The sequence below is a fragment of the Sesamum indicum genome, linkage group LG15, assembly GCF_000512975.1.
Source record: "Sesamum indicum cultivar Zhongzhi No. 13 linkage group LG15, S_indicum_v1.0, whole genome shotgun sequence".
Lineage (NCBI taxonomy): Eukaryota > Viridiplantae > Streptophyta > Magnoliopsida > Lamiales > Pedaliaceae > Sesamum > Sesamum indicum.
Genome location: NC_026159.1, coordinates 2,663,257 through 2,673,147, shown reverse-complemented (window position 1 = coordinate 2,673,147; position 9,891 = coordinate 2,663,257). Strand labels below are relative to the sequence as shown.

Genomic DNA, 9,891 nt, shown 5'->3' with positions numbered 1-9,891 from the left:
CACTGCCTGATAAAAGTTCTGATATTGGATCTCCACCTACCACTGTCTCGGAGAAAAAAGGTTCTGATGTTGCATCTCCAGTTTCTATTGTCTCAGAGAAAAAAAGTTCTGATGTTGGATCTCCACCTTCCATTGTCTCGGAGAAAAAGAGTTCTGATGTAGAATCTCCACCTTCCATTGTCTCGGAGAAAAAGAGTTCTGATGTAGGAGATCCAGCTTCCATTGTCTCGGAGAAAAAGAGTTCTGATGTTGGATATCCACCTTCCATTGTGTCGGAGAATAAGAGTTCAACACAGGATTCATCTTCTATGCTGTCTACATCAACCATATCTTCTTGGGCCAAAAGTCTGAAGCTTCCACAGATCCAACAGGACTCAGAGAGTGCAAATCCTGGAAAGTTCACCTTTTCACGCCTTGCTAGTGGGATTGGACTGCAGATTTCTTCAAAAGCATCTGCATCAACTGAGAGTGCTAACAACAGCTCTGCCTCTGCACAATCAGGTGCTATTGAATCATTCACGAAAGGGATAGTTGACTCCTCTTTAAATGCTGTGAAGGCTGTGCAAGTAAAGGCAAGACATATTGTCTCACAAAATAAGCGCAGATACCAGGTAGCCAAACTGTTATGCTCTGTAATCTCTAGTTGGAGAAGAAGTAATTAGGCTTCTGATTACTTCCATTGTATCAGACAATCACTAGGTTGTCATTTCTTTGCACTATCATCTAGCAATAAGATGTATCATCTAAAATATACAATTAGAAATATTTCAATGTATAATATTTGTGAAATGTTTACATGTGACTGTTAATTATTTTAGATTTTTCATGTGGCGAGTCATATCTGTAATGCAACACCTTACTCCTATTATTTACTAATTTTAAAATCAAATACAGCAGTCTGCACCCAGATTATGTTATTGGTCATCTTCATTCTTTCCTTTCAAAAGGCTGTCTTTTGTACTTTGATTTAAGAAAGCAATCGATTCTTTTGCACCTGATCCTCATAATTGCTCTGTCTCTCTTAGATTTAAGAAATAGTTGATGTGGTTAATAAGTAAAATTTTCCGGTTTCACCTGTTTTTAGGAGGGAGGATTTGACTTAGATATGACATATATAACTGAGAATATAATTGCTATGGGATTCCCTGCTGGCGATCTAAGTTCTGGCCTATTTGGATTTTTTGAGGTAAGGCTCCTTTAATTGTTCACATTCTTATTCAATTTTCAGTCTCTCTTAGAAATGTCGTTGAAACATGCAGGGATTCTATCGGAATCATATGGAGGAAGTGATCAAGTTCTTTGAGACTCATCACAAGGTACCTCTGCTGAATCTTTAAATGTATACGCTGAAGAACTTTTTTTACATGATAAATCCACCTTAAAATAGCCCTTTTCCAGTTTGTACTTGGGGCTGGTAACATTTGATCCTCTTTTTCCACTCAGCTCTAAAGGCCTTCTCTAAAGTTAATCCACTACTTTGTTTCTCACATACCATATAATTATGAATGGCTGAGCCTTTAAACAGTTTAGTTGATGGTTTAGGGGGTCGGAATGGATTACTAAGAATGATAGAGCTGCCATCCTGATTCTCTTCCCATCTAAGAAATACTTTTGAAGTGATTATTAGGTTATTCTTTGCTTTCCTCTTTGAAGTATAATGTTATAGACCAGAGGTCTTCTGTTCACAAATAGGTTATGTTAACATAACACACAGAAAATTTTACTGAGAAAAATGCAAGAAAGGATCCTCAACTTTATAAAATGATTGAAATCGTAATGCAATTATAGCATAGTCATTACAAGAGAGATGATCATCTTAAATTCTTAATGTTATTCTGCAGATTGATACATAAGCATTCACCGGCAGACACATGGCATCTTTTCATGTCACTGCTTGTCAAGAGTTTAGAGTGCTTAACCCTAGTACTTGAGGGAGAGTAGAAATAATCCTGCTTCATTCCCATTACTACCAATTACATGTTTATCATGCTTTGTTGACATCATAACTGTGTCATACTTCATTAACTTTGAGGTGGGAAAATTGCCAGTTCCTTTGGTGAAAAGTGGGAAGAAAAATTCTGGTGATAATTTGGAAGCAGCTTCATGTAGTGATAAAAGTACCTGTTTGCTGCTAATGGAGGTGCAGATCCTTTTAATTGGCAGTAACAGCTGACAGTCTCAGCTAGAAGTGGTGTGGTATATTTGGCAATCTTTTAAACAGCTGTCTCACAGACATAACTGATTATGCCATTAAGATCAATAACTTAGAAAGTAGAGGTCGCTGTGGGCATGGAGAAGCCTAGACATGGGCTCTAAAAAATCTGCCAATAATATTAGCATCTGATTATAATGAAATATGCCAGCAAGCTCCTACATGTAACGCCTGAGAGAGAAGAGGAATATGATGTAAAGAAAGAATGTGGCTAAAATGGTCGAAATTTTATACTTTAATGATCTAGCACTTTTAGCTCTTTGAGTCTAATTTTCTAATATTTTTGCTGAAGGCCAGTCGCTGAACAGTATGCTTGTGAAGAATCAATATTTAGCCTCCAAAGTTTATTAGCATATTTTACTTTGGGAATAACAACACCTATTCATTTGGGAACTAAAGATGATTGTGGTTGATTTGAGTAATGTACCTAGTATATTTTTCATATAAGGGCTTATGCTGTTGGTGTGGTGTTGATACTATTTACGATGCTTCTATCCAGTTGACCATATTTCAATTGTTCAAATTTTTATGTTAAACAAGTTTTGTTTATGCAGGGAAAATATAAAGTCTACAATCTTTGTTCAGAGAGGTTATATGATGCTTCACTATTTGAGGGAAAGGTATGTTTGGCGCACAAAAATTTACTTGAAGCAGAATCGGAAGTGTTTGCAGTTCTTTAAGTCACTTTGATAAGAGCAGTTGAATTTTTTAACATGCTATTATGCCCCAACAGGATGGCATCACTTTGTTTCACTCATTGGTAATCTCTGACAAGAAAATTAGACTATCTTCCTTTTGAGTTGAAACTAATCATATGACTACATTGATAAAGAGCACTCAATTCCTACATTAATACACTTCTGCCTCTGTTCGCTATCCAGCATTCACCATGCATGGTCAGTTGATTTATGAAACCAATGCATTGCCTTGCTTGTAATATTCACCCTTATGACAGCCACCATTTGATTTCTCCCCTTTTTTCCTTTTGTGATTAGCAGCATATGATGATGTGCTGCGAAAAATGCTGATGTTAATCCAAAAACTGAAGAATGTAGAAAGATAACAGTCCACTCCCGCTCTTAATGTTGGGAAGGGGTTTTGGATTGGAGATGGTAGCAGGGGAGGCCTTTGAGGCTCAATATTCTGACTTAGGGTGGGCATGGTGGTGAAGGTTGATTGTGGAGGTGTTGCCACAACTTTGTTGAAGGCGCTGTAGTTCTGTTTTGGTCTTTAGTTTTGTAATGGATGAGATCATAGAAAGAAAAATCAAAATGAGGAAACTGAACCCTAAACTGACAACTAAATAGTGGTTTTCTCAGTTACTTTAGTTTGATGCGTAACTTAATTTTTCCATAAAACTGAGAAGTTCAGTTGAAAATTTGGATGAATTTTAACTTAACCTAATCAAGTAAGCCACATGCACATCTCTGAGGCTGTGCCTATTTGGTTCACCTTTTGTTCAGGTTGCATCTTTCCCGTTTGAAGACCACAATTGCCCTCCTATTCATCTTATAAAATTGTTTTGTCAAAGTGCTTACTCGTGGTTGAAGGAGGACATATTAAATGTGGTAGTTGTCCACTGTAAAGCTGGGAAGGCAAGGACGGGACTGATGATTTGTAGCCTTCTACTGTTCTTAAAGGTGAAGCTTAAATCTTAATCACCAAAAACAGAAAAATTGCTGATTTTGTTCTACGGGCATGATTAGCTACTTTCTGACCATTGTTATTTTGTCCCTCACCACAGTTCTTCCCAACTGCTGAGGAGTGCATTGATTACTATAACCAGAAAAGATGCGTGGATAGCAAGGGTCTTATTCTTCCAAGCCAGATTGTTAGTCAGATATTCCCATATAAAATGATTCCTTGAAAAGGCCTATAGAATACAAGCACCTAACTATTTTTTTTATTATATCAGAGGTACGTGAAATATTTCGAGCGAATCTTGACACAGTTCAACGGTGAAACTCCCCCTGGACGTAGGTACTTTCTGATGATTCATTTCCCAGATGCATTAGGTTGTTTGCATCAAGATATTAATTGCGATATGTTGCAGGTGCATGCTAAGAGGATTTCGGCTTCACAACTGCCCATATTGGGTTAGACCTGCTATTACAATATCTAATCATAATGGTATGAAATTAGATTCACTTTTTAACTTCTTTCATGAATTGAATTGTTTCGCCAACTTTTTAGCTGTATTCATATTCTTGTCTGTGTTCTGAACTCTGTTCAGCCTTCACTGCATTTTACTAGCTTGACATTTTGGTGTCCTATTCTCTTGATCCATGGTTTCAGTCATTTAACCTAGATCATATAAAAAAATAATCTAAATTAGACAGGTTTCAGTGTTTTCTGGAAATGGAAGCATAAAAATAAAAATCTCTACTGTTGATACAAGATTCAAAAGAACCCTAATTATTTTTCAGAAAATTTCAATGTGTTGATTTACTCAAAGAAATTGAAGGAAAAAATGGATATACAAGGGGAGGAACCTTGAATGAGTTCTTGCCTGTGCTTTATTTATTGAATTGGACTCACTCGAGGAATGTTGGGGAGTGAGGGCGACTTTCACGAGCATTAAGTACAAGAAGGCTTGCGCTCAAAGAGAGACCAGCCGCTTGGTCCTCACTACATCATATTGGTAGAGTAAAACATTTGTAACTTTTTCCCTGGTTATTGAGTTCTCTTATTGCATATACCGTAAATCCCACAGCACTGAAATCTCTGATAAAAGTGCCAATTTCAGTTTACCTTGATACACTATTTACATGGGCTGATAGAGATTTTCATCTCAGTTAAATCATCTGTGATATTTCCCAACAGTCCTCCGGGATAGCTTAACTCATCATAGCCTTACAAGTAAAGATTATATTTTACAGGTGAGTTGTTTTCGACGAAAAAGCATCCAAAAACGAAGAATCTCATGGTAACTTTCTTTTGAGCGCTTTTTTGGTAGTTTTAGTTAATGGATTCATACAATGCCTAGGCTTCTGATCTGTAGCAATTGAAAATGTCCTCTATCTTATGTGGTTGTGTGGTAGAGTTATTTGATATCTTATTCAATTATGTTTTTGCTCCTGGAGGAGGGTCATCACTATTTAACAATAGGCACGCCTTTTTGCAGCCTGAAGACTTCTGGATCCGTGCACAAAAGAAGGGAATTGTGGTTTTTGCCCTACCAGGAGAACCTGGTCTAACTGAACTGGTGGGAGACTTTAAAGTTCATTTCCATGATCGTCAAGGAGATTTCTACTGGTATGCATATTGTTATTCCCATGCTATTTCCACTTGATAGTAGCCAGGCTGGCATTTTATTAATGCATCCAGGATTAGTATGACAGTTCAGTTTAGAAATGAAGCCTCTATCTGATGATGTCATTAAAAACTTGAGAGTTATGGACATCAGGGAAGAAATGCTTCTTATAGAAATGAAAATCGAGAACTTTTTGTGGTCAAGCTGCATAGCTAGTATAGTAGTGTAGAAATTTCAGATCTCTGCCCCTTACATTGCCTGTCAGTTAGTGAGTGAGTTTGTATTTTTTCTTAATACAGTACATCTTGAAACTGCTTTGTACCTGGTAAACCATGCCATTCGTCACAGTATTTCTGTCATTGCCCATTTATTACTTTCAAGGGGACCTTTTTATCTCTACTAGAAACATAATTAATGTAATTGTTTACATGTATTTAGTACCATTTATGTTTGTATGCAGTTGGATGAACACTACAATGATGGAAAATAGAGTGATTTTAGAAGGTTCCGACCTTGATGGCTTTGACAACGTAAGCTCCTTCTGTAAGATCATTCATTTTTCTCGAGGTCTTATGATACAATGATACTATCCAGCCATGAAATATGGTGACCCCTTGAAGAATTACTATTAGATCCCCAATGATTATGCAACCATCTTTCTTATCTTTTTCATTATTCTTTAGTTTTATACCTGCCTTGGTAACACAGTCTAATGACTGTTCTTGCAGAGAAAATTGCCTTCCCCAGGTTTTCAGGTGGAAATTGTGATGATAGATTATGATGGAACAATTCCACCCAAAATGAAAACTGATCGTAACAAAAACAATGGGGATGGAAAATCGAGAGATGCTCCTTCTAGTAGTGAAAATAAAGCTAACTCTCAACAGAGTAACACCTCTAGAAAACAAAACAATGAAGATGATGTATTTTCTGATAGCGAGGGGGAAGAACCTGCTTCAAGAAGCACAATGAATCAAACCCTCTCTGCTGCAGGAACTGCCCGACATTCTGAATCTGGCACCAAAGATGAGCACATCCCCACCATATCTCATCAAACTGAACAACTATCTCTGGGTCGAGAGTCCACGAGCTCCCAGTCTAGAAATTCCCGTGAAATGAAAATCAATGTGGTGGAGAGAGCTCCCACAATCCCTGACTTGGACACCACTGATATCAAAGCCATTGCCGCAGATGCTTCGGTTTTCAGTTTTGCAGATGATGAAGATTATGAAAGTGAGTGAAATGGTGATGAGAGCCAATTTCTGCTAATGGGGCATTTCAACATTACTGCTTTTAATGGGGCAGGCAGATTGGCAACTGATGATTGGTTTCATCTCCTCGCTCTCAAATCAGCTGAAGTTTGACCTTGTGCATCCATAATTCATGTATGAATGCCATTTTAGTTTTCAATTGCATGTAATATGTCGTTGTCTGTTTCTATATTTTGGGTCTTTGCTAGATCCCAGCATCAGGTGCTTTTTGAGAGAAAATGATGTACTAGAACTTTGTGATGTTGCAGTCCATCATCAAAATACATGCTATATCATGGACACTATTGCACTTTGCTACGGTTTTTCATATGCCTTGTATTGGCGATACCTGCCGTGATCTCACAAGTTAACTACCACAAAATTCAGGTACAATTTATGAAAATATCTCCAACAGAAAATTTAAGCTGGGAGCACTTTGTCCATGGACCCTTCAAAGAACTCAAAATGAATATTTAAATACACTGATACAGAACAATTACAGCCGGCTTTTCTTATGAAAGAAGATAATGTTGATGCAGCTCTATTTCCACCCTCCAGCAATTCAGGCATACGATTAATCCTTGCAGCGGTACGAACACATTTTTTGAGTTCCAGGCTTCTCATAGAACAAAGCCTTAAAGGTAACAAACTCTCCTTTGACTTCTAAATATAATGCCACTCTTTCAGACCTCATAAAGCACGCATTGAGTGTAAAGATTTCCATCTCATCTTGCTAAAAAACAATGTTCCTCTGGTAATGAACATGTCTCTCTCAGACATTTTCATGCCAATGCTCAGAGTCCTTGTTTCCGAGCAAGAGCAGCAATTATTTTATTCAAGTTTGATATTTCCTGATCTCTTTTACTTAGTTCTCCCTTCAATCTCTCAATCTCTTGCAAATGTGTCTCACACTGATGCCTGCAGTGACTGGAGTCCTCAAGTTGTCCTGATGTCTGGTCTGTTCTCAACTTCTTCAATACACCAGCAGTGTTATTGTCATCTTCAACTGACCTCTTCTTTGCTAACTGGCCAACAGAAAACTCCGGTACAATCTTACAAACACACAAAGTACCAGATGTTCCTGAATCAAGCATAAACTTGACAAGCTTTTGTGGTCGACCACACGAGTCCTAGCAAAAGATTAGATAGAAAAAGTTAAAGTACATAAAGAACAGAACGGGTAAAGGTACTCCGCTCCACCTTGGTGAAAGAAGAGTACTGTGGTTAATAGAATTATGATGTATTGTTACATCACATATACTAGAAAATCTACCCTACCCCTTATGATGCATGCTAAAGGATAAATACATGAGAGCATTACAAAGCGAAATGTACATACCTTTTCTAAGTCACCCTCGAGATTCTCAAACGCTTCAATTGCTTCTTGCTTATTTTTGAATATTGCAAAGGCCGAATATGTATCTCTAACTTTTTTATTCGCCTGCAGAGATAATTTATCAAATGGCAAACAATGACGTTCGAGAGTTTCACTGTCCACCAGACTGGATGTCCAGAAGATAAAAAAACAATATGGCAAAATGTCATGATAGTAAATTTTCATGATTCGATGTTAACCACTGTTTCAGCAACATCTTACATTTGCACAACACTCTCCCAAAAGAACCATTTCCATTTTCACTTAAGGCATTTCCTTAGGTATACATACTACTAGGAACCGACAAAAGGTTGTGAAAGGCAACTTCAAAGAGAAATGAGAGAAAATGTTGATTATTGGTAGAAAATCGGCAGAAGGCGGTGAAAGGCAGCTAAAGAGTAAATAAAAGAGTCGAATTGTACAAACCTTAACTTCAACAGTAAATTCCCCAGGAAGAATACTATTCAAATCTTTGCTATGAAGAGTAATGGGGATCCTATGCACCAGCAATTTTGCTATATCTAACTCCTTCACCTAAATCAGAAACATATTATGAGTACATGTCTCAACTCTGATCAGTAAGCACGAAAAATCAGTAATTCCTTGAAGCTACCTCCTCGGTTACAACATCATCAATTCTTCCCTCTAATCTGGCTAAGACAAGCTTCATTGCAGCACATGCATCATCTAGACAGTTGTGCGGATTTCCCTTTTGCCGGAGCTCATAACCTAACATTGCCTGGTGTACACAGAAAAAGGAATAGGTCACAAATGCTATACCACCACAGCCTGCATCTTGTAAGTTTGTACCACAACACTAGTAGAAAATATATAAAGATAAGTAATACTTTAAATTTGTATAGCAAGATTAACAGTCTTTTGCAGTACTGAGGGAAGGGGGGCATGAAGTTCACTACCTCAGCAATTAGTCAATAACCACACACCGTTTTACAACAGGGTTTCCACATAACATTTACATATTAGTAAGAGGAGAATAATGTGATTTAGGTAAATGCATGGATAAAAAGTCACCTTACACAACAAACTCAGAGAAGGTTTCTTGTTGGTCGGTCCATTTGCATACTTGAAGACATAAGATGTGTCAACAACTCTTGTGTGGTCTAACTTCAATGCTTCAAATAAGAAAAACAAACGAACAAAAATCAAATACAAAATATATCAATGAAAACACACAGAACCAGACTTCCAATTCTACAAGAGCCCCTGTGACAACAGGGGCCTACAATTGTTATTTGCAAAACATGGAAACAGAAAATTAAGATGACAGTTACAAAACTTACCTTGAAGATCATTATTGAGACTGTGACCAACTAAAATGGTACCATTGGACAATAACTTCTTCAGCAATTTCTGTAATGTGAGACATAAAACTAAAGAACAGTCAAGCCAGAATGTACGTGTATATATGTTGCAGACAACTAAAAAGTTGAATAGCATACCTGCACATCTTTCAAAGAATGAGTCACTCCATCTAAATCTTTTGCTGAGATTCCAGTTATCTCTGTCCGATAATCTGCAATTGCTTTATCTGGGTTTACTACTTCATCAAGTTTAACCTAGATTAAAAAGAAACAGAAGTCCATATTTTACCTCAAACCGATCAAATTTGCCCAGCAGGTGACCATTCAAGTATAGTGCAGAAAAGTGACAAGTGAATACCTGTAAATTGCGGTCTACAGCACACACCTTCACCAAAGCTTCAGTGCCATCTTCACAGAGGACCATCTCACAGTCAATGGCAATCATGTCCACAGACTTCAGGGCTTTTGACTTTTTAGTG

General features: G+C 37.5%; 2 protein-coding genes across 2 annotated transcripts in view; one reads left to right on the top strand and one right to left on the bottom strand.

Annotated features, from left to right (window-relative positions):
* LOC105177590 (phosphatidylinositol 3,4,5-trisphosphate 3-phosphatase and protein-tyrosine-phosphatase PTEN2A) overlaps positions 1–7,454 on the top strand; it is a gene marked incomplete in the record, with an annotated part of 9,520 nt that extends 2,066 nt beyond the window's left edge. The window contains 12 exon segments of the mRNA XM_011100796.2: positions 1–611; positions 1,085–1,186; positions 1,260–1,316; positions 2,767–2,832; positions 3,676–3,852; positions 3,957–4,043; positions 4,128–4,192; positions 4,266–4,342; positions 5,092–5,138; positions 5,337–5,467; positions 5,926–5,995; positions 6,194–7,454. Of these exon segments, the coding sequence (XP_011099098.1) occupies positions 1–611; positions 1,085–1,186; positions 1,260–1,316; positions 2,767–2,832; positions 3,676–3,852; positions 3,957–4,043; positions 4,128–4,192; positions 4,266–4,342; positions 5,092–5,138; positions 5,337–5,467; positions 5,926–5,995; positions 6,194–6,706 (2,003 nt within the window).
* LOC105177591 (small RNA degrading nuclease 1) overlaps positions 7,332–9,891 on the bottom strand; it is a 3,876-nt gene continuing 1,316 nt past the window's right edge. The window contains exons 5-12 of the mRNA XM_011100797.2: positions 9,771–9,889; positions 9,551–9,667; positions 9,392–9,461; positions 9,123–9,223; positions 8,704–8,829; positions 8,517–8,624; positions 8,055–8,156; positions 7,332–7,845 (exon numbers count right to left, since the gene is read on the bottom strand). Coding sequence (XP_011099099.1) covers positions 7,510–7,845; positions 8,055–8,156; positions 8,517–8,624; positions 8,704–8,829; positions 9,123–9,223; positions 9,392–9,461; positions 9,551–9,667; positions 9,771–9,889 — 1,079 coding nt within the window. The 3' untranslated portion in view covers positions 7,332–7,509. The remainder of the gene's footprint in view (positions 7,846–8,054; positions 8,157–8,516; positions 8,625–8,703; positions 8,830–9,122; positions 9,224–9,391; positions 9,462–9,550; positions 9,668–9,770; positions 9,890–9,891) is intronic.